Below are 25,422 nucleotides of genomic sequence, written 5' to 3'. Positions count from 1 at the left end.
CCACCCAGAAAATGTTGGGTATTGGGCAGTTGGCTGAGCAGGGACAAGAATACAGACTGCCTGAGTCCCAGTCCTGCCCTCTTAACCACTTGCTTTCTTTGTGGTGTCCACCGCCTTATAGGTTTTATAACTGAATAAGCCATTCCCACTGAATGATATAGCAGTGGGTCTCCTGGGTTAGTCCAGTTGAGTGTAGACAGGTGGACCTCCTCAATGCCACCATAGCTTTCACTCCACAATCTGGCTGATGTATCATTGTATTGATCCACTGCCAGGCTAAGCTAGTGGCCTCTGTCTAAAAGAGGAGTTCCCTTTGATCCTCTGGCAAATAATCACTTAGGGAAGCCACTTAGTCCCATATGGAGAGTTGGTGAAAGCTGTTATGGCTTGATAATTGGACATAAGAAGGCCAAGGACAGCTAAAGTATAAAGCCTATATCCCATAAGGTCCAGTTGGCATCCCTTTTTATTGACTGAGGATAATGGCATCCTTTTCCTGCGCCCTATATATTTTTTCTAACTTCTTGGACACTGGAGCCACAGGGCTTTCCAAGATGGTTCAACAACCTGAAGTAAAGTTGGAAGGAATGGGATAACAACCAGTACTGAAGCCTCAGATAATGCTGCATTAATGATTGGATCCTGCACCCTCTGCAGTGGTTGCTGATTCTCCAGACTAATGACTGTATCATCTTCTGAAATTAGTCAGAAAAGTGATCCAGGTCTTCAGATTATGACAGGAAATCCTGCATTCCTACTACTACATCTGGATAGGATACTGATGGGGTAACAAAGGAGCATGATGCAGAATATGCAGATAGTCTTCAGCAGTAGAGGGTGCCAAGGAGGATGGGTGTTGATCAGGCATGCTGGACTGAGGTGGTTGAGCTAAGTCAGGTGCAAAATTCCTATGAAGTAACAGTGCTAAAGTCAGGTTGACACATTTGGAGGCTGTTGATGCCTGGGGCAGTATGGGAGGAAGATATCTGAAAATATAATCATCTAGTGGCAGCCTTGAAAGGCAAGCTGGCGATGACTCTAGCTGGGCTCATAAAAAGCTTTCATGAAGTATACACTCACAATCATAAATAAACCTCCAATTCTCATAATAGTAAGACTTGTGGGCAGAGAAAGACCCTTTTGTGTACCTGCCCTAATGCAATACTGAGGAATGAGACCAGTTCTGGCAATCATAATTGTAGTCCTGGTCATGTCAAAAGCGTGATGAATAGGACAGAGGCTATGGTGATACTAAGAGTTAATGATGGAGGGTCACCAGCAATAGCAGTCCAGCACCTTATCTTGGTCTTCAAATGGGGAAGGCTCCCAGAGATCTCCTTCATATACACAGGGTAATCAGTGTCAAATGTGGAATCAATACTGAAGTTGGAGAGCTCAGAAGCAACACAGGAGTTGGGATCAACAGTGAATATGAGAGAATTGCCTTACTCTCTTCTTCTTGTTTTTCTGCACATCATAAGGCTTTGATGATCTGGCCTTTTCAAACAGTTTAGTGCAGGAGAGAGCCACAGACCAACCTGGAACTGGAGGGTCAGTACATACCAAAACAAGAGCTGTCAATGGAGATATAGCCTACAACACCCTCGCTGCCAAATGATTTGCAGGCAAGATGTGCTGGTTCCTCAACAACTTCTAATACTCTTTTCCAGCAAATGGCCTTTAAATGATCTGACTGATTTCTACATGCCTGCTTGATAAACAACAGGCAGTAAACATAGGTGTCCACCATGCATCTTTCACCCAGGCAAAAGATACAGAGGAAATAGTCATCTGCCAGCACCAGTTTGCCTCCACACTTTGACACACCTTCTAAGTGGCTCTTTCAAGGTCCTATTGCTCCAAGAAAAGAAGCAACATATGAGATCACAAGAGGAAACAAATAAAGAAGTGGAGGCAGGGGAGCAAGTTTAAATAATTCACACTGTTCCTTCAAAGCAGCAAGTCTGACTGTTGATAAGAAGGAACTGTGGGGATAGGTTGGAAGCCTCTAGAAACATGTGCAGCAGCAGAGGGGGATTCCTATCTAAAATTCCTCAGCTAGAAAAGCTTTCTGAACAAGGCTCTCCATGCAGGTATACAGAACACATGAAGAAGTAGTGGTGAAAAACACAGGAGTGCCACCAATAGGAGATGTCAATCTGAAACTCCTTGAAAATTTCATGAATGAAGCAGGGTGAGTGCATAATTAACACCCTGTCTGAAAACACTTGTAGACTCCTAAAGGGATTTAGGAGGATTACCTGGAAAATTTGGGTTGTCTGGCAAGTAGTACTCAGTGAACTCTATATGAACAGCTGAGGTTTGGTCAGGAAGGTTCAGCAATTTCCTTCTACATGAAAGCAGTGTCGAGGGTTTCTTACTATTCTGTCCTGCTGTAGAAACCTGAAAAATAGAGAGTTGTAGGTACACACTCAGAATATGAAACATGACTGTCTAAATGCGGGATACAGTGATTATATTTGCTCTTATGGGATTCAAACTTGCTTAAATAGAGAAGAAACTGTATTCTTGATGCTATACCTCAATTTAGGATCTGAAAACTGAACTCTGAAGCAGAAAAGCATTCAGCAACAAAAAATGATTAGTCCTACTGTCCAGTTTGCAGAATCTTGCTATCTTATTACTTTGTAATCATCTACTTGGCTCTGTGTAAAAAACCAGAACATGTAATAACATCGAAGCATGGAATGTATAATATTCACCAAGAGGCCTAATTCACTTTGTGGTGAGACTGTTTAAGAAGAAATTAACAAATTTTTAAAAATGAAAGACACAAACTTGTCTTTGGCATATGTATTTTAAAAAAAATATGTGTTCACAATGAAGGAAGAATAAGCAAGTGAAAATGTAGTGGCACACATCCTGTAAACAGTAAGATGCAGAGTTTTTGCCATTTGTAATAAAAGAACATCCTCAATTTTTTGCAAATATAATTGGATGTAATAGTAATTTACACAGCAGGTCAATAGAAATGGGATTTAGACAAGGAGTACTTTCCATATGAATCTTATCTCCACCTATGACATTTAGAATCTTACCTGATGAATATCCAAGTCATCAACTCGGAGAACCAGACAACTTGATCGGAGTCTTCTCCATATAGGCCGCTGGAGTCCAAACAGGGTAAGAGGTGGCGAACTTGCCTGAGATATCCCCTTCTCTGGAGAGGTTTTTGGAGTACTGGAAAATGAATCTTAAAGACATTTTTAATCATCAGAACAGACAACATTCTATTTTTTACCTACTGAACATTAAAATTTCACAAACACAATTTTGTACTAATATGCAACATTAGACTTAGAGTGGATAATTTCACATGGAAGACATATATTTCTTGAAATTCATGATTCACACCTTCACCAGTGACATGTAGAATTTTATGTGATGAATATCTAAATCATCAATTCAGATTATCTCACAGCTGGATAAGAGCAGAAACATGAGAATGGCCAATGAAAGGTAACTAACTGCTTCAAATGACTATTTAACCCACAATGTGCTGTGCTGCTGCCAGGCTGCATATCTAAACCCCACCCGGACATAGTCAAGCTGCATGAACCTGGCAAGTGTGGGATTGATTATGCGATGAATTAACAATGCTTGCATACCCTGAAACAGGCCAGCAGTTATGTAACCGATAGAACATGAAACTTTCCAACTGAGGGTTGCATATTCAAAATGGTGGCCGCACTCACCACAGCCTTAACCTGGGTTAAGTGACCTATGGTGGGCTGTCATGTTACACAAACAGCCGTATTGGTAGGGAACCATAAACTGTAGTTACAGGAAGCCATATTTCAGCTGAACATAAGGAAAATTTCCTGTTAGAGCAATATGACAATGGACCCAATGACCTAGGGAAGTCATGGGCTCTCCCACACTGGAGGCAGGATGTAGTTGGCAGTATGCAGATGGACAGCTATGTGTTCGGGATGCTTTAACCTGGAGTCATACATTAAGCAGGGGATTGGACCTGAAGGCCTTTTTGACCCTGCTCTACTATTCTATGCTTCTATGAATAAGTGAGCTTCATGGTTATGGGGGACTTAAGTATGGGTCTCTCAGACAAGGTCAAAACACTAACTACTACTGTACACTGGCTATATATCTCATTATACCATTTCCCACAGTTCTCTTCAATGGTCATAGGGGAAGGAGGTATGGATGGCAATAACCTGGCAAATGGATTTGTAGAGCCCAAGTCAATGGTATGGTAGGGATTTCCCCATTTTATTTAGTATGCACCAGCAAAAGGTCAAGTTTTCCCATATAAATGTACAATATGGGATATCAAGGCTGTTAGATCCAGCACTGAGCTCTAGGATTCCAGTGTTTAACTCTGATGAGTCCAATCTTTATTAAAGTACCAGAATCATCTCCAATTGCAGTTTGGAACACAGGGAATTTTACCTACTGCATCATAGGCCATTATGTTTTGAAGTATAGATATGTACCACAAAAATACAAATATTTTTTGTATTTTTGTATTTAGTGGTAATTTATTATGTTCTATTGTATTTCAATGTATTTTATTGTGTTGTAAGCCGCCCCGAGGCTTCGGCAAGGGGAGGCATAGAAATGTTATAATAATAATAATAATAATAATAATAATAATAATAATAATAATAAAAATGTACAAACAGAATTTTTATATAGTGTGGGCATTATTTTGAGTGATATTTTTGTTTTATTGCACTGTTTTCTCTATTTCTGAGTCATTTTGGTACAAGGCAAGATGGAGGCTTCTACAACAGTCTACCAAGGAAGGGATTACCCATTGGTGCTTTTCGCAATATCTTCTCAAAGGTCTTTCAAATTTAGCAAATTCTTGATTAAGTGAATATGGAATATACATATGCATTACCTGATCTCTTTTTGAAGGGAGAGTCCCTTCCTGCAGTTTTGGGGAAGGCGGAGTTTACGTCGTTATGTTTTTCCATCTTGTTTTGGAATTCATCTACCAGGTTTTTTGCCCACTGCTCTCTGGTCTCCATGGCACCACAGTACCGCACCCAGTGTTTACAGCTGTCTCCTGAATGAAACACTGGCTTTATACTGGCAACTTCAGTCTCTCAGCTTCTTTTCAGTCATTCATTCTTTAAATGCATTCCTCAGTATAGACCAGTTTTCTCAAACAAGTCAAGCAAAATATCTTTCTTTTGTAAAATGCATAACTAAGTTTTCAGACAGGAGCGTTAGTTTACATATCGTATTTTCCTTTCAGTACCACCCATCTCATAACTGATCAAATCTTCTCACTTGGGATTCAAACCAGAAATATTTTCAAAGCTATTCCCATTATCTTTACTCCTCATTGAATCATATGTACATTTGTTACTAATCTTTCCTTGACAGTGGCCGCCTGTTTCAGAAAGACATATTTTTCTAACTCTGCATGCACTACTTCTGCCCAATGCTAATGTGATAATTGTAAATAATTGCTGTCAACAGAAAAGTATCACCCCACCCAATTATGAGAGTCTTTGGCTATTGAGCAGTATAAAAATGAGACAAACAAACACTTTAACTCTACATAAATAAAATGTTTAGCTGGGTGTTCTGGTTAATTCAACCTCAGCATTGGGCCATGCATTCATCCCTACTTTCAAAAACTTAGAGAACTTCAGGAAATGCTATCCCTTTCCATACATCTCGTTTGTGTACCCTCACTCCTCCTGCTATTTAGTCCATGTGGTGGGGACAGAATACTGGGGGAAATGAAGCAGAAATTCTCAGTGTTAATAACATTATGTTAAGAGTATCTTTAGTCATTAACATTTAATGTATTTTATTTCCTTTTAAAATGATTGGTGCTATTTTTGAATATAGTCAGCAGTATATAAATCTACTAAATGAATAAAGAATAACATTGCCATTCTTAGGTTATCAATTCTTTTTCATTCACAAAAGCAATTCCCAGTGTCCTTACCTGCCCAGTGGAAAGGGTAATAGTCAAAAGCCATCCTCCTAAATGTGAGTTGCATTGCACCTCCAATTATTCCATGTTTGGAAGCACCTATAGTGAAACAGAATAAAGGTGGTCAAAGCATGCCTGCTATATATTTGAGAAAATTTGCATTTTTGAGAAATTGTGAACATCCCAGGAAGTGTTTGCTCCTGGGCAGCACAGAAAATAAATTAATAAATTTCTGAACATAGTGAGGAGAAAAGCAGGTTTGCTTACTTGTAACTGATGTTCTTCGAGTGGCCATCTGTGCATTCACACATATGGGTGCTGTACCTGCGCAGTGCCTAAGGCCAGAAAGATAGAAAGCTAAAGGTTTTTGGCGGGAAAACTCTGTTCCCCTCCCCCTCCGTACTTTATATAGAGCGGAGTGTCCGTCATTTTCTCCAGTCTTTGAAAGACCGATCGTTCGCCCCCTTTTGGGAGAGAATACGTACAGGTTAATCGGATACCATGTAATTAACATATGGTACCGATAAAAGAATCCACTCACTGATACCAAGTGGGGCCAGCGGGTGGGTTGTGTGAATGCACAGATGGCCACTCGAAGAACATCAGTTACAGGCAAGCAACCTGCTTTTCTTCGTCGTGGCCTCTGTGCATCACACATATGGGTGAGTAGCAAGCTTACCAGAGTTGGAGAAGGGCGGTGTCATCATTGAAGGACAGTGGAGAAAACAGCCCTCCTGAAGGAGCAGTCTCTTCTGGCACGCACATCAAGGCGGTAATGCCTGGTGAAAGTGCACGGGGTAGCCCAAGTTGCAGCCTTGCAGACCTCTTGAATTGGAGTACCTGTGGCGAATGCAAAGGAAGCTGCCACTGCTGTGGTGGAGTGACCCCTCGGAACAACACATAAGTCTAACTTTGCAAGTTGGTATGCCAATACAATGGTTTGAACTATCCATTTTGACAGTCTTTGAGATGAAACAGGGAGTCCTTGGTCCTGTTCAGAATACTTAACAAATAGTCTATTGGAACGACAAAGAGATTCCGTGCTTGATCTGTAAAAAGCCAAGCAGCGTCGCACATTCAGAGTATGTAATGACCTTTTGATTGGATTCGACGGCGATGGAAAGAAGGCAGGCAAGACGATGTCTTGATTCAGATGAAACGGCGTGGCTACTTTGGGCAAAAATGTTGAATCCATTCTCAAGACCACCTTCTCTTTGTGAAAGTTTAAATAAGGCAGGTCTATTCGAAGAGCACAAAGTTCACTAGCTCTACGAGCTGATGTAACTGCAACTAGAAAAGCTGTTTTCCATGAGACAAGACGCAGATCAACGGTTGCTAAAGGCTCGAATGGGGGTCCTGTAAGTGCTTGAAGAACAACAGAAAGACTCCACGTAGGCATAACAGGTTGAAAGAAAGGATGAAGATTTTGTAGTCCTTTAAGAAACCTCTTTATAAGAGGTTGTGAAATCACCGATTTCGTTATTTGTTTTTCGGCGCCAGGCGAAGACCTTTTTATTCAAGCGGCATTTTAACTGTTAACATTATTGGTTTTATCTGGCCAGGGCGGCTTATTTTATACTGTACTGTTGTATTTTAATTTTATATTTATATTTTAATTTATTGATGTGAGCCGCCCTGAGGCTTCGGCGAATGGGGCGGCATAAAAATGTTTTAATAAATAAATAATAAATAAATATAAATTTTTTGGCATTTTGGAGGTCCAAAATTGGACAAAGACCACCATCCTGTTTAGGGACCGTAAAATATCTAGAATAGAATCCATGAAGCCCTTTGGAGCTGGAAAGCTGTCAAATCGCTCCTTTACGAAGCAGTTGGTGTACTTCATCCACTAAAACCGGGGAGCGTGGTGTAAAGCGAATCGGGCTCGACGGAGGGATGGTATCAAATTCTATTCTATATCCGAGCTGGATGATGGATAAGACCCACTGATCAGATGTGATGGACTCCCAAATGGAAGTCGGCCTTGGAGCCATTCCCCAAAAGGGAGAGGGAAAGGCGGGTATTGAGGTGGAGGAGAGGTTCGCCCGCTCCGTCAGCGCTGGCGCTTCTCATTTTCAAAACGACGGCGGCCTTGTTGAAAACGCTGTTGAGATTGTTGCCTTCTGCACTGTTCTCATTGGTGGTATTGTTTCTATGGAGGTTGGTACCGATAAGATGGATGCGACCAAGCCCACTTACGTTTTTGTTGTCCTGGCAGTTCCATCCATCTTGCCGTCATGCGGGACTCATGGATGGACTTGAGTTTATGGTCCGTTCGTGAATGAAAAAGTCCAGAGCCATCAAAGGGCATTTCTTCTATGCACCTTTTCATCTCATCAAGGAAGTTACAATTTCTCAGCCAGGCATGCCTCCGTAATGAGATGGCATCGACTAAGGCTCTAGAATCCGTATCCACATGATGACGAGCTGTGGACAATTGTTGGATGGCCACCTGCATACGCTCTTTGATGAAGGTCCTGGCCAAATCCCATTGTTGTTCTGGCAGGGAGACAATGACATTGTTCAGTCTTTGCATAATGAAAAACTGATACCTGGCCAGGGTAGCTTCATAACTGGACATCCGAAGGCCGAGTCCCGTGACTGCATAGACCTGGCGTGCCAAGGCATAAATTTTTTGTCCCTCCTTGTCACGGGGGGTGGTATGTCCCCTGGATTCCTTGCCTTGAGATGATTCCACATTGACGGAATTTGGTTTAGGATGATGCAGCAAGAAGGGTATGTCACTCTCTCGGACTTGATACATGGATTCGTATCGCCGCACGGTGGGTTGTGCCTGCGAGGGCAGATCTCAAGGTTGAGTCATCGCCTGCCGCAACATTGTAATTAACAGCAGAACAATCACAGGTGACTGCTCTCTCCTGACAATGTCATAGAACTTATCGGTGCTCGGATCTGGCTGGTGTTGCGCCTCGATCTCGAATGACCAGACAAGTCTAGACATGAGCTCTCCGAAGGAGATGTGAGGCTCCTTGGGAGATGCTGGACCTTGGGATGTTATTGCCACATCAGGGGAGGTAGAATCCACCTCGGAGTCAGAGTTGGGTCCGAGATGGTATGGGTCCGACGAAGAACTTCCTGGAGAGGTGGGATGTTCAGGTTGCACACGTCTTGAGGTAGATGGAACTTCCTCATAGACGGAAGGCGATGATCGATCCTGTGGTTGAGGATGAAATCCAAAGGAATGGTAGTCTCCTCAACCCGACAGGTAATCGTAGTAGGGCTGGAACCATCCCTCTTCATGTCGTTCGTCCATATGGGATCGTGGTCGCAGTGGAGAGGCGGGAGACAGATCCTGAGCTCTAGCTGGAGGCACTGGAGTCGGTGAGCAAGCTATAGGAAGGGAATCTTGGATCTCTCCATCCGAAATAGCCTCGCGATAAGGTTCCTCGGGTCGATCCAGAGATTGGCCCCGTTGAGGGGCAGGTTGTACTGGAGACCCGGTGGGGTAACCTGCATTGCTGCCTGTAGCATCAGTACCGATGGTATTGGTACCGAAGCCACCGTCAGGATCGATGAGGCTAATGAACCCTAGTCCCGATGCCTCTTAGGCTTATGAGCTGGTTTGGCCGCTTTCTTCGCCTTCTTGTGGGAAGATGAGTGATCCGATCCACCATGCTTCCTTTTTTCCCCACTGTTTACGTGGAGGAGAAAAGGATCATTGGGCCCCGGAGGGTGAATTCCCATCATCCGATGGGTGCAGCTGAGGCATGGGTGGTGTGACCGCAGGGTGTTGGCCAGGCGTGGTCGAAGCGGGAGCCGGGCGTTGGCCAGATGCAGCCGAAGCAGAAACCGGGCGCTTGGCGGGTGGAGCAGAAGCAGGCCCAGATTTCACAGCAAGTTGGTCGAACTGCATTAACGCTTGATTCCAAAGGAGTTTTCACAAGTGATTCTCCCTATTTTTGCAAGCCTGCTTGGTGAAAGCAAGGCAATGGCGGCATTTATCTGTTCTGTGCCCCTCGCCAAGGCAAAGGAGGCACAAATCATGGGGGTCCGCTGGGGACATCTTGGACCCACATTCCGCACATTTGTGGAAAGCTGCCCACTGCGCCATCGTAGAAGAAAGAAATAGGGGACAGTAAAGAGGGATAAGACAATATTTTTGGTTTTTGGTTTGGTTTTGTTTAAGAGGAAGAAAAGAGAAAGATATAACAAGGGAACAATAACTTGGAGTAATAGTAATGAAAGTAACAAGAACGATAAGAATAAAAGAGCAAATACTGCAGTCGAAGCGAGAGACGAACAGGCACGAGGCACAGCAAATGGTGGCCGCAAAAGAGTGGAGAAAATGGTGGACACTCCGTTCTATATATAATACTGAGGGGGAGGGGAGCGGAGTTTTCCTATCAAAAACCGTTAGCTTTTAATCTTTCCGGTCTTAGGCACTGCACAGGCGCAGCACCCATATGTGTGACGCACAGAGACCACAACGAAGAATCAGAATGAATCTGTACAGATGGGCATTTGTCCAAGTAACTATTTAAATAGAAATTATATATATAAAAATGTCTAAGAAATTCTTAACACTTCTTGAGAGAAGTTCAGGAAACAATCAGGAAAAGAACATACTCCATCTGATATTGTTCTAATAATCAAGGCCTTGTCAATTAAGTTGGGTATGTAGTAACAGCAGCAGCAATGGCAAATGATGTGCCCACATAGGAGTAAATTAAAACTCCAAAGAACAAAATCCAGAAAGAGCAGGAAAAATCCTTTAAAAGAGCAAAATGGTTCTCTGAAGAAGGCAAAAGCCCAATTGCTTCATGGCTTTAAAAACAAGAGGCATATCATGAAAATATATTGTGACAATTTTCCCAGGGCCAGGATACATTAATTAGCTGAATTATTCCAGCTTTTCTCCTGGAATAAAAATATTAATGACCAAAGCAATTTGAAAGGGTCCAAGTTTTGTTCTGTAATAAGATCAACTTAAACCACTTTTTCGGCTTCAATGACCTTATAAAACAATTCAAACTAGGAGCGGGGTACTTAAATCCCCGCAAGTACATTTATGGCTTCAAAGTCCAATGAGAGATGAGCAAAAAATAAATAAAATAATCTGCACATCTGCAGAGGAGAATGAATGTCAACAGAAGGGTTAAGTTCCCTGTCCATCCATCATTTTCCTTAGAAAGTGCTTCTGACTTCCACATTTGCTTCATGAGGTAATCAAAGGGTTGCAAATGTCATGCTCTCCTCATAATGTGTCCCTGCACTGAGCATTTATAACAGATACTGCTGTGCTGTGACACATTAAAACTGAGTCACTTAGTTTCCAACTCGGTTATAAAATCCAAACATAGTGATGCCCATAAGAAGCCCCTTAAAAATTAAAAGCCTAAATCAAATTGAACCCATGAGAAGAGAATTGAGATATGGATCCAGAGAAAAAGAAGGAAACAGGTTGAAAAACTGAATGTTGAAATCTGGAAAAACAACATACATTACCACACAAATTATTTTCCCAATCTCAACATAACAGCAGATACCTGTCTCTCTAGTGTGACTGTCATCACAGATGTGAAGGTCTAGACGGGAAATGAAAAGGTGATAGGAAGACTCTTTCATGTCATGTTTCTCAAAGTACTGGCTGATTGCTTTGTGGCTGCTCCCAAATGACTGGGACCAGGACTGTTGAGCACTTGGAGCAGGAGGTGTGATCTATAACACAGAGAAAAAAGTCACATCTATAAATATTCATATCAAACTAAAGGGATACAACATGGAAAAAAGACAGGTTACACTAAAAGGTCTGAAACAGTGCTGTGCAGAGAACAACATTTGATATTTGGAACAGCAAAGAAGCAGCTTTGAAAAACATCAATAGACTGCAATGCCTAATCATCAAATTATGACTCAACACAGACAGGCTGGAAATTAAGGACCACAGGATATGGTTGTAGTTCTGCTATGTCATCATACTTGCATCTTCTTTTGCCATATGAGAAGCATGTTTAATGTAGCATTGAAAAAAGTACTTCAAGACTATGGCTAAAGAAAAATGGATTGGAACCAAAGAACCATGCATGAAAGGGAAAAAACTGCTACCGCTGTTGTTCAAATACTTGTGTAAGTGTTTGCGTAGGACAACAAAAGGATGCATAAGCAGAAGAATATATTTGGATTTTTTAAACCGTTTTTCTTTTGCAACTGAGCCCTTCTGTGAGGAGAAACTTTCCATACATGGAAAGGCACCTCTAAGTCCCACCTACTGAGTTGGAAAATAGTAGAGCTTAGAAGAGTTCTGATCATGCTGGGGAAAGAGGGAAGGAGACAATCTTCATGATTCTTCTGCTCCCCCTGCAGACCCTACGCCTCCTGATAGGGTACTCTGGAAGAATGAGATTGTAGCATGAGAATAAAATGCAGGGAGCTGTGGGAAGAAGGGCAAATTGGTAAAAATCACCTCTTTGCACCCTTCCTCCACTGGATTGTGGTATTCTCTGTGAATAGAAAAAGTTCTTCCATTCACAGAATAGCCATTCAACTTCTTACCTATTATGTATATCATTATGCAAGCCTTTATGTAATGCTCCTCCAAATTTCCTCAGAGGAGAAAATTGAATATTGCTACCATTTTGGAACCAATTTCCACCTGAAAAAACAGTATTTTGTCTTCCTGTATTTTCAATGGTATTGCAATTACTTAGCCAAAATTCTGTAGGAAGTCACACTTTGAAAGATGCTATGGGAAATAACATTGTATCATATTAATAGCAGAATGCATATGGTATCTTGACATCCAGTTAATATAATTTTTAAAGGATACTTAGTAAAATTTAATTCGTGGTTAAACCAGAGAAAACAATTAAATGGGAAAGAGATGTATTTAAGCTGTGGAAAAACCGTACCTATTCAATAATATAACAAAGGGGGCAAGTGTCAAGAACAAATGCTAAGATAAATGCCTACTTATGAAGATAGGAACAGCTCAATACAAAGTATCAGTATCTATCTGTAGTTTTTGTTCCTAAGGCTGCAACATTTCTGTAATGGTCCCTATGTGAGGAAAACAATCAAACACAGCAGAACACACTATATTTGGCATTAACTAATTTTCAGTTTCTGCGGTGCCGCCATTTATTTATTGCATTTCAGTTTCTGTGGTGCCACCATTTATTTATTTATTTATTTATTTATTTTATTAAAACATTTTTAATTATTGCATTTGTATGCCACCTCACAGCCAGACGGCACTCTGGGCTGCTCACATCGCAATCATAATGATGCCAATAAAATTAGATAACAATAATAGCTAAAATCATACTATGTAAAACAACAAAAATGCTATATATAGTGCAACACAAGGAGAAGCACAGTATAATCAAAAAGACAAACAATAAACCAGCAGCAAGACCAATAACTCATCATCTAAAACAAATACTAAATAAAAAAGTCTTAACTTGGCACCAAAAGCAAGATAATGCGGGTGCCAGTCGCACCTCCTTCAAAAGTTAATTCCAAAGATGAGGTGTAACAACGGGAAGTCCCTTGCTAATTCCCCCTTCTTAATCAATTTAAGAAACATGTGTACAAGTACTGCTTACCTGGACAGGTTCAGGGGCCAGACTTTTCCTCTGCTGAGCTGACTTCTCCATGGCTTCACTCAAGGACTCTGCATATTTCATCATTGCCTTCAGCTGGGAGTCGGTCAGTACCCACAGCAAATCGTCAAGGAGGAACATGAGTTTGGATGCTACCACATTGCAATCCTTTGTCTGTTACATAAAAAAGCAGAGAAAATTAAGCACAAACTGGCCCCAAAGCATTCGCTCTGATCACTGTCAGGAACTGAATCATGGATATGATGGAATGGGTTTCTGAGGATAACAAATGCAAACAAAATTGAAATAAATGAAATTCCTTTGGCTAATTCTATAAGTCTTAAATATTTTTCACTATGTTCAAAGCCCCCCATTTATCACTTTTATCTGAACAAATGAGGAACAACATACACTGTGAAACATGACAGTGCTTTAAAATGAGAACAACGTGTAAGAGTTTCAGCACTCGTTATTATCACAATTCACAGATTTCCAATTTATCCTAAACACATATACTAAGATTAAAATATTTCTAGAAGGTGCTTGGTATGTGCACAGCTATAGCCCACACAAATGTCTAGATGTAAGTCTGCAAGGGCCCAGAAAACATGTCAGAAACTTTATTTTAAAATATAATGTAAAAACAATAACATGACAACACTAAATGCTTAGGAAGAAAAGGTGGTCCTGCAAGTAATCACACAATCAATTACTGCACTGAGCATAACTGCTAGTTTCTGACCTCTCTATTCTACATACTTATTGCCCACTCTGTGAATCCCCATCCTACCCTAACTCATGGAAAAGCCCCTGCTCCTTCATTTTTTTTTAATCTGAAGACATAGGTGTTCATAATCTATTCCAGCTACAGAATGTGCATTTCATGAGCAAAGAATTTCAGGTATCTGACTTTTAGTAAAGGACCAAAATATTCTATAAGAGCATTATCTACACGTATGAGTAAGTGAATCAAACTAAGTATTCCATCTAGCCACACTTTCCAGCAAAGAATATACTCACTTTTCTCTTAAGAGATATTTGGATTCTGCCTTGGTTGGTAATAAGTCTTAGTGGGGTAGTTACAGGTTCTTGATCTCCATTTTCTGTAGCATCAGCTTCTATCCGAAGAGTTTGCCAGGTGAGTTCTTTAAAGGTTAAAACCTATCCAGAGGGAAAACAGAGGTACAAAGTCAGGAAAGGGAAAAATTCTGAACTTTTAAGGAAGGCAGTAATTAATAGCAAAGTACTGGTTAGAAAACAGGCTTTACTAAAAGAGGATGCACTCTGGAAGGAATTAAAAATAGAACTTTTAGATCTACATCTTGTTTTAAAATGTGTCAAACATAAAATATTAGAGCACGGACTTGCAGGTACTTTGGTCACAGCAAACAACAGTACAAAAAGGTTCATTGAGCATCAGTACTGTAATCTACAAGAATGTGCACAGTATTCAGTAAAGATCACAAATCTACAAATCTTGAGGGTCTATCAAAAAGTCTCTGAGCAAGGGGTAATCTGTTTATGATCTTACCTCTCCTCTATGTGAATCAGTGATACGGGTAAAGCGCAGGTCACTTTGCTGCCAGTTAGGGTTCACACTGTATCCTTGAAGTTGCCACAGCTCAAAAGAAGCATGAAAGGCCTTGGAGTGGATCTTGATGGTAATGGAATTGACAACAATAAACATACCCTCCACTACCTTCTCGGCAAAGCCATATTCACTGTAGGGAAGGAAATAGATTTTAACAGAGCAGAAAGCTTCAACTCAGCTTGATCAGTACAGCTTATAACATTGTTATACAGAAAGTTCATGCTAATCATCACAGATGTGAACACCAACAGATGCTAAAACTGGAGGTAAACTCCATGGCTAATCTCCACAGCAGATTTTGCAGGTGTGCAGGAGGATTTCAAGGGGGAAGGGGAATCATTCCAATTGCTACCTTTATTCTGTCAGCAGGCTATCTGGGTTGGACATAGCCCATTAATAATAACTGTGCTTGAAATGTTTATAAGAAATAATTTAACATGTCTATAGTAATAGAAATGAACAATTCATCTCCCCCTGCCCCTCTCTGAAACTTTAAACATGTCTACACACAGAGGTAAAGAACTGAACATGATACTCAGTAATGTAAAATCCTTGGGCTGAAAAGGACTAGGTGGTCCAAATATTCAAACATAGTGCTAATGGTTGAATACTTTCTATACCTCAGCCATGCAAACACTGACTCATACGGTTTCAACAAAACATGTCACAAAGTTTGGAAGAAAGGTACACCACACCTGAAGTGCTGAGGATAAGATGGCTCCAAATAACTCCATCAGGTGAGCTAAACCACATGCTACAAGGTAAGGTACATTATTCTGACACTTTATCTGGTAAATCTACTTTGAATTTTAGGAACTTACTTGCTATTATATAAATAATTTTTCTTTAGGTTAAGTTTAATGGTGAATAAGATACATATGCCTCCCTTGATTTGGTAATTCATGTTCGCTAGATTATCATGTTAAGTTTATCTGCTTTATAGGCTTTTTGGATATTAGAGAATCCTAGTATCCCTATTCAATTCTTATAATACTGCATTTTGGGTTTATCCTAGAATGAATTTTCTAGTATCTTAATTAAACTGCTGATATTTTACTCAATGAAAGTGGCTAGATGATTTAAGTCTCATTGAACTCTATAGTTCTACCATTAACAACATCAGATATTGTATTAAAGTGCACATCATGCACAAAGGTATCTTTCTACATTACAAAAATGCTTTCAGTCATGTGCAGCAGTAATGTAAACAAAGCAATTGCCGGTACACTTTACATGTTGTAGTATCCAATATATATAAGTATAGATTAGGCATGTGAAGGGCTAGAATAAAATGAGGAAAGGGTTTTTCCCCTTTCTTGCCCTCCACAAACCCATCACATTTCAACATATACTATATAGTATTTCTTATATTTGGATAGCATAACGTGAATGGAAATGGGATAATGTTTTTACTACTTTTTTCTATTCATGTTCCAATGTAAAAGCTGAACAACAACTAGCTTTGCCTTATTTCCAACATGGTGTCCTCCAGAAATGCTAGAATAGATCTCCCATTTCCCATAAACTGTCCTATTTATTTATTAAGTCCTCCCCTAATTCATGTTACAAGAGGCATTTCCAAACTGTCCCTCTGAAACATGTTACATTGTGAAATAGGCTCTCACTGAACATTCCCAGTCAAAATGTTAAGTACCAGCTCTCTGAATTGCTGCCGTACTCCTGAACATGATGTGCTCTACTATTCCCAAAGCAGTCAAAGGCCATGCTGGCTGAGCATACTGGGAGGTATAGGCTGGTACATCTGGAGAACACCTAATGTAGTAATAAAATGTCCAGTGTCTGTGAAGCAGAGGCTAAGTGTCCCATAATGAATTCCAGAAAGTTATACAATCAGCATATGGGAAACCTTGTACATTGGTTGGTCATTTATCCTGTCATGAGATGAACAATCTCAGATTGTTAGAAGTGGAAACTGAAAACATTTACAAAGAATGGGTTAAAGGGTAAAAAGAATCCATTAGAAGTCCCATGTATATAGCTCTAAAATAAATAACTGAATCCAGGAATTGCTCCAGCAAAATTCAGTTAACTTGTCATTAAGATGCAGTTTTGTTTTAGTTTAGATGGAAGAATACATAAAAGAAGGGTGTTACTTGTCAAGGTCTGGACAGATCAGCAAACAAAATGTTCATGGAATTACTATTTACAAAGGTAAACAGTAATTACCTTTCTACCTTTCAAATCCCCATCTGAGACAAAGATGTCCTCAGAATAACTAGCAAAGGGCCAAACAGCAGGTAATCCTGAATTAGAGTAACTCCTTTTTCTTCTTTTCACAGAATGTAGCCAAGGAGACTGTTATTCTGAGCGAAAGGAGGAGATACCTTTACCCTTCTCCTTTCTGACTGGAACTGCAAAAAAATTATTCCCATCTCCCTACAGCTGCTTTTCATCTTCCAGGGATAAAAATACAGGTACCAGCAGCAGCAGAGCTAGGGAAATTTTTAGCATGAAAACTAAAAGAAAATGGTAAGAATATGCTATTGCTACTTCCCCTTCTTGGATGCACAACTTATAATGGTGAGGAGTTTGAACATGACAGGGAAGCCAAGAGCAAGGCCACTAGGAGGTCAGATTCTCACTGGGGTGATCTCCTAGCAGGGGCACACAAGGTAGAATGGTCAAAGCTGACATACCAGACTAAGATGCATCCATCCCCTTCAGAAGGAATGGTCACATCAGCAGAAGGGAATAGATATCTCTATGGATGATGGGGCAGAGAAATATCTGAAGAGCAGCAGGGGTAGTTGAAGGCAACACTGGAGGATCTTTCATGGACAACAGCACTGACAATGACATTAACTCTTATTTGTACTGCTCAACAGGAGGCACTGGTAAACCACTTCTGAATTTTTTACCTTGAAATCCAGAACCAGTGGGTTGACAGCACACTGTGATGACTTGACAGCAGATAAGATCAACAACAAATTGCTACCTACTATTGAAACATGTAAGGGAACAGAATGGCTTCTACCACACCAAAGCTCCATAAACATAAATGTAGTGGAGTTTGCACTGGTTTTGATTCTGAACATACAATACATAGTGTATGGATACAATTATTCAGTAGGCTCAGCATAAGAGTCCAGGCAAGCCATCCTTTCAGGTATATCTCACAGCAGCAGCCAAGGCAGAAAAACTTGCATCACCAAGTCTGACTCTATGTTGTTTTAACAAGGAAAGTGGAAATAATCTCAAACACCACAGTGACAAAAATGTGTAGAGAATATTATTAATGCGAATGAAACAATAACCTTTGTCCTGAAGCGAGTGCAATGGGAGACTGCCCATTGGGTGGCCGGGGCTCTTCACATGTTTGCATTTCCACTTCAACTTTATCTAAATACTATGGAAACAGTAAGGGAGACAAACACGGAGAAGTTATCCTCACTTAAGAAAGAAGTGTTCTCTAGCTGTTCAAGATACTGCCATTTCTTATGAACCTGCAGAATTAATGCCTAGCACACCTGTTTGCCTCTTACTACCTCACAAAGGATCCATCCTGTGAAGAGCTTTCAGGTTGGAATACTATTGGAAAAGGGTAAATTTCTACACTGTCCCACATTCTAGAAATCAACAGGGCTATTCAAACATAACAAATGGTTACTGTGCAGTTACCTTTACCTTGTGTCTTGTGTTCACACATTCACAAGATAACTACTCATGAGTAGTCTTCACATACTTCCATCTTCCCTCCCATTGGTAGCATGTATCCCATCAGCTCCTGCAGCTGGGAATCAATCCCAGCGTGCACTGCTCTCCTGCACTGCCTGACTATCCCCATTCATTCCCATGCTCCCCTGGGCAAGTTCTCAGCCAGCTTTCCCTTCCCTCCTTGCTCCATGGAGCACCTGTCTATTCTTTAAAGTTGCATGCCTGTCCCCATGGTCACTGCTCATTGTCTTCCCTCCCAGCACACAACCTCCAATATCTGGAGTGCTAAGATGCTCGTCTAGCATGGCCACACTGCCATGTCCCTGACTGGTAAGGCTTCCATGCAAGCACACTGTCCCCTCTCACATGAGGTAATGCTATCTCAAAACCTCATGCAAGAGCCTGTGCCTGGGGGACATAGCAGTACAACTGTGCCAGATGGGCAAGATGAGAATTTCAGAGATGCATCCAGGAGGAGAGTAGGCAGGTGATCGGCCAAACAGCAGGCAATCTGGCCAGGAGTCTTATGGTGCATGCTGGAGGTGAAGACAGAGCAGCAAATCAGAGCCCTGTTTACCAGCAACTCAGCCCTTGTGAGGTGAACAGGGCAGCAGAAAATGGTGGCTGGAACAGCCATTATTGCTGTGAAACTTGCTGTCAGAAATGGATAAACTATGGAAAAACTTTGTAACTGGCTTCACACACAAGGAGTAATACTGAAACATGGAAACCTTACAATAGACCATTGGTTCTCCTTGGTAATTCTCGGTAACCAAACATGCCACATTTTACCAAGCTTCCAGTATTCTTGATGATGTGAGGCGCCCCGAGGCTTCGGCGAATGGGGCGGCATAAAAATGTTTTAATAAATAAATAAATAAATAAATAAATAAATAAATATTCACACATAAGCCATAGTCTTGTTATGTGTGAATACAGCCAACATTCATTTCAGAATTCAGCAATAAGAACCATAAGTGTATTTTAATATCTCTTGTACAGATAGTATGAATTCTGTCCCATTCTGTGTCCACAAATAAAAGAACACGATACCACCTTTATTCTAGTGGGTACTTGCATATACATTTTCAAAGAAGAAAGTAGTAGAGAGGAGGAATCCACAGCAGGTGCTAAGGACTCGTGCTCATTGTAGTAAACTTCAGGTAGTTACTGCACAGTGATATTTCTTGTGATATCGACCAAACTTTCCTGATTTGAGTGCTGTTTTTTCCTTTGTATGATTTTTTTTCTCCGAAACCCATATGGCCACTTGTAGATGTGGACATATTTTAGAGCTGCTGCATCTTATTTTTGTTAACTCAGGAGAGCCACAGCATGTGATTACTTCATAGAGATTAGAAGTAGTAAGGGTAGAACTGCACATGTTTTCAATTCCATATTTCCCATCTAGTAATAATACAGGATCAAAGAGTATTTTCATAAGAGAACTGGTGGACAGGAAGAAACCTGTCTGTTGATTCTCCTTGCAAATACCTTTTCAGGTTGTTCTAAGATGTTTTCCCCATTATTAAGCTGGCTTCAAAACTGGAAATAAACCCAGTCAAGGAAAGAAACCACTTTGGAGTGAGGGAATCTGCTGATGAACATTTACCAAACACAAAAATGGCTCTTCACTCTTACCAGTGACTCATTATTGCAAATGTCCCCACCCACTGCCAGCACAATTACTTTATTCCAGAAACAACAACCCTGGGAACATACCTGATGAGATAATACGTAGTTCCACCTTCAGTTATTTTTATCGCTGGATTCTGGACAAATTTAGGTTGCTTCACAGGTTACAAAATTCCTACATGACACTTTTAGGTAGAAATGTATGCTGCCTGCCCAACTTCTGAATGTCAAGTGCACTTAAATAATACCAGTGGTGGTACTATCTTAAAAAGGGATAGGCTTAGGGCAAATGACAAGCTGAGCACAAAATAACTCCTATTCTCAGAACCCTCAGCAAACTAGCTCATAACACAGAAGACAGATTTGCATGTTAGACCTGAAAGGAATGATAAAATATAATTTATTGAATGATAAGTACAATGCCCATGTTACAACTCTCTTTCATTCAAATGATTTCATGATTTCTGCGAAAGTCTGTTCTTGTGTCTATTCTGTTCTTTCCAATGTGGTTTAACACAGCTGAATCTGGCTTATGAAAACACATTAATAAAAACCCTATCACAAGAGAAACTCCTAAGAAGGAGTATTATAAGATCAGAAGTGACTCAAACACAGGAATGCCAAAAGCCTAGACTGAAGTTCAGCATATTTTGCAAGTAGATTAAGTTTCCTTCTTCCTTTCCCAGAGTTTCATTTTCATTATCAGAATTACACAGAACCATACCTGTGAATTAGAATTACAATGTGGGAAATAGCCCGAAGATGAGATTAATTTGAAGAACAGTGAAAGGATTATATGTCTTTATGTGGCAGCATTAAAATTTGTCTTGATACAATCCAGAATTATGAACAAAGAAGAGATAAGGAAAGCCATTACCAGACAGATTGGGTGAGTCTTCAACTTTGTCCACTGAATCTGCAACAAGAAAGCTGCTGTTAAATACACAGGAATTGTTACAAAGGCTAAACAGATTCAGGCTGACACAGGGTCAATTCCAGCAAATCCATGGTTTGCCGAGTGACTCTGTAAAAGTCGTTTTATAAGAATACAAGCTCATTGAAGACAAAATGATTTCTTATTGAGTGTTCTCTAAATACAAGTGAAGAGATTTGTTTAAGGACAAAGAGTTCTTTGGTCCTTAGACTAGCTGATTTATTTTGCCATGAGCTTTTATGTCTGCTTCATCACATTTCACATCTGATTCATCAGATGTAAACATACAATATACACCAAATAACTGCGATCCAAAGATACTGCACAAGAAAATGAAGGCAAGTGTGTGGGAAGGTTACCAATTTCTCTTTCTGTCTGAAACTCCCTATGCCCCATGAAAGTTGACTCCAAAGACAGCACTGGAAGATCCATCAGAGCAGGAGGGATGGTGCAAATTATTGACCATCAATTTGTGTATAAGGGTGTCTTCTACACATACCTTGGATTCAAAGATCCTACTGCAATTTAAGTATTGTGGTAAGAATTACCCTTAACCCAAAATCAAACCATAGAAAACTAAGAATATGTTAATGTATTGCTATGACAGGACTTTTCCAGGGACAGTCAGTGATTGGTAACTTCCATTCTACTGACTTCTGTAATCTATGTGTTTAATGTCCCATGTATTGCCTTTTATTTGATTACAGAACCATGAGCATGCTACTTTTTATGACCAAATAAAATTTAACATTTTATTAGAATTTATAAAATATTTTAGAATTTAAAATATTTTAATTCTAATATAGATCAAACCTTGAGTAATGTTACAATGAGAAATATTCCTGTTTGCCTTCCATTTGGAATACAACAAACAGTTCATTCCCTTGACATGTTTGTTCTAACAAGGTCTTCTCACCTTAATTTGTCAGCAAAGATTATAATTACTCATGTCACCACGTAAAAAGCATGTAAATTGTAATGTCAGGGAGGCAAAAAGAATGAGCCATTTAATATCTGTAATACCTATGTCAGAAAGCAGTAAGAAAAGCAACAATTCCAGATATTAAATACAGCTCACAGAAACTCTGATGGGTTTTTACTGTGTGGTCATGTCAACACTGTATTTTTTAACAATCTCCAGAGCCATTTTGCATGAAGTTTGTGACACTATGCATAATCCTAATGGAGCTTAAATATATGCTGACATCAACTGAAAAATCAATTTCCTGCTCCAAAAAAGCTTGGGGCAAAATTTTCAAGAAGAGAACACTGTGCTCTCTATGTAAAAGTGCAACTGCGACTATTATGCAATTAAGTATTAAAACAAAACAATTTCAGATGTGAGGTTTAACAGCGTAGCACTGATCAATTTATAACTGATTATAACCAGACTACTTGTAATTTCTACATCTGCTGGAGTGGAGAATGTGATCCTTTTGTGACAGTTACTAGGATTAGCAATTTTGATGCAAAGCCAGAGCAACTTGCAGAGAGAGTAGCAAAGTAAAAAGGCAGAGAAAGGATAAGAAGAGGACATGTCTTCAATATTATGAAATGTTCTGTAAAACTTATGGGATTTTAACACACCCTGATGGAAGCCTTGTTACAAAAAACCCGAGTGATGGCTAGCCAGGTAGGCAATTCCAGTACATTCTGCAGAACTTCTTCATCCAGTTCAAGATTCGTCAGTTGTCCCTGCCCTTTGAGAGTACTCAAGTTTATTTTATCAGGGGAGAGGTTCTTTGTAAACCTGTAACAAAGAAAAAGAAATGGAGAAATAGGTGAAAGAGTACATTGATCAGTGGGTAAACTACTGAAGTAAAGCTTAAAATATACGGGTTTAAATCCCATCCCAACTTTTACCTAAAAAGTGGCCTGTTCTGAAACTCAGTTTCAGTTGATTCACCATGTGCAATATAAGAACTACAACATGCTATCAGAGTCCTTCCTTGTGAGGTTGCAGAGAGTATGGAAAAACCTTGTACACTTTAAAAATGTTGTGTTAAGTTGATACAAATAACCTAATCTGCTATAAAGATCACTTTACCAGGAGAACACTGTGATCAAGCATCCTAAATGTCTAGTAACTGCTAGATAATTAATATTACCCTCCCAGCAAGTATAGTTAATTTTCAGTTACCTGTAGACAAGCTTTTAAATAGCAGAGACTATATGATGACTAAGATTAATTCTGTAACTGGGAAAAGGGGGAAAGGCTTTGAGGGAAACTTGACAGCCACCAAAATGAAGTAGAATGGACTCTGATACATGTAATAAATCCAATAAGCAGCAGGAAAGTGAATAAATAAATGAACTGTATCAGTCTTAACATTCTTCTTGGAACTTCTCTCATAAAATTCAGCCCACTGTAATCCTCAAACTTTAATCCTATGCTAATCTATGAGCAAATATATTTGCCTAAACATGTTTGCTTATATGCTGGAAAATCCTGTTTCGTACTTCCAACTCACTTTCATGTGTTAGCTGTCTCCTAAATATCCACTGCTCAGAGTAACTTCTGTAACACTATACGCCTGTTGCCAATTGCAGTTCCCTCTACAGAAATATTATATTGCACAACTGTTTGCTCAGACATTTTCCCTAAATTATCACTGTCATCTGAAGTTAGTACAAACCTCACATATGCAACCATTTTGCGTAAGACTGGTCCTTGGGAAAAAAGTAGGTAGGCATCTCTAAACCCACACACCCACCCACATGTAAGGGCAGGCTTGCTGAGACATTATACAAAATGGTGAATGGGGAAAGAATTTCCACTTCAAAATCTAAATTAACTTTTTCAAGAATTTCCTGAGTGATGGCCATTATTAGGCTGCAGTCACAAAAATAATGATAAAAATTGTAGGATCTTAAAGACCAACAAATAGATCACAGGAAAAATGTTTCTGCACTTGAGTCTACTTCTCAATTGACAGGGATATATACATATGGGTATAACTGAAAATGGATTATAAAAACTGGCGTCAAGTCAAATGGGGAAGTAATGCAAAAAGTACAGTTTCAGTTGGTTCACTAACTATGTATAACAGCAGTAATAGAAAATGCTATCTGACCATGATTTCAAATTGCCTGGTTTCAATCATTCTGGCAATGATGGGCTGCATTTCTCGAAGTATGGAAAACAAGTCCTTGGACACAAAATGAAGAACCTCATTAGGAAGGTTTTAAACTAAATCACACAGGGGAGGGAAATGTACGAAAGGGCACTACAAAAGCAGGGAATGAAATGAGCCACAGCAGAGGGGAAAAAAACCCTCTAATAAAAACTAATAACACACCAGAAAAAAAAGCCCAGAAAGAAAACCAGGTTATAACCCTAGTGAACTTTGATGCTTGTACACCAATGCACATGAACCTGAGCTCCAAATATATGAAGGCAACTGTGATCTTGCTGCAATTACTGAAATATGGGGGGAAGATTCTCATAATTGGAGTTCAAAAATAAGATGGGTACAACCTCTTCAAAACAAATAGAATGGACAAAGGGGGGGGGAGTCACACTATATGTTAGGAATACATCCATACATCCATTTGCAATGAATTACAGGAGGAGCAGCCAAGTAGCCACATCAAATGCATCTGCGAGGAGCAACCTAAGAGGAGCAAAAAACAATAGCAACATAATCATCAGTGTCTACTACCACCCACCGAAGCAAAAGAGAAGACAATGGCATTATCTTTGAAAAACAATTAGCCAGTGTGGCAACAAGACATGACGTGGCTATCATGGGCAATTTCAACTTCCCTTACATTTGCTGGGAGACGCATTCAGACAAACATAGCTCCTCCAAAAGATTCCTCCAAGAGATACCCGATAACTTCCTCCAACAGAAAGTGGAGGAAAGAACAAGGGGAACAGCTACACTAGACTTAATGCTAACCAACAAAGATGGTCTGGTGGATATTTATTTACCTCTATTTTTAGGCTGTCTATAATTGCCAAGGCCTTCCTAGGCAGATAAAGTAACAAACATGGGTTCCATGAGTGAAAGTAACCTCACCATTCTTGAATTCTCTATTAAGAGGATGGCAAATGTCTGTTGCAGCCAAACACATATCCTTGACT

General features: G+C 40.0%; 1 protein-coding gene across 4 annotated transcripts in view; it reads right to left on the bottom strand.

Moving 5' to 3' along the window:
• Positions 1–25,422, bottom strand: part of UHRF1BP1 (UHRF1 binding protein 1) — a 67,323-nt gene that overhangs the window by 18,089 nt on the left and 23,812 nt on the right. For 2 of the 4 annotated variants that reach the window (XM_044444618.1, XM_044444600.1), the window contains exons 2-12: positions 22,923–23,085; positions 21,279–21,317; positions 18,367–18,458; positions 15,032–15,221; positions 14,521–14,661; positions 13,504–13,674; positions 11,446–11,617; positions 5,951–6,037; positions 4,886–5,053; positions 3,060–3,214; positions 2,262–2,403 (exon numbers count right to left, since the gene is read on the bottom strand). In XM_044444618.1, the coding sequence (XP_044300553.1) occupies positions 2,262–2,403; positions 3,060–3,214; positions 4,886–5,053; positions 5,951–6,037; positions 11,446–11,617; positions 13,504–13,674; positions 14,521–14,661; positions 15,032–15,221; positions 18,367–18,458; positions 21,279–21,317; positions 22,923–23,085 (1,520 nt within the window). Of the gene's footprint in view, positions 1–2,261; positions 2,404–3,059; positions 3,215–4,885; positions 5,054–5,950; positions 6,038–6,205; positions 6,274–6,617; positions 6,779–11,445; positions 11,618–13,503; positions 13,675–14,520; positions 14,662–15,031; positions 15,222–18,366; positions 18,459–20,488; positions 20,778–21,278; positions 21,318–22,922; positions 23,086–25,422 lie in introns of those variants that run through there. The other 2 variants (XM_044444610.1, XM_044444627.1) reach the window with 2 other exon arrangements.

The sequence above is a fragment of the Varanus komodoensis genome, unplaced genomic scaffold (assembly GCF_004798865.1).
Source record: "Varanus komodoensis strain SLA01 unplaced genomic scaffold, ASM479886v1 scaffold1, whole genome shotgun sequence".
Taxonomy (NCBI): Eukaryota; Metazoa; Chordata; class Lepidosauria; order Squamata; family Varanidae; genus Varanus; species Varanus komodoensis.
The sequence above is the reverse complement of the archived record's forward strand: the minus strand, read 5'-3'. Positions and strand labels throughout refer to the sequence as shown.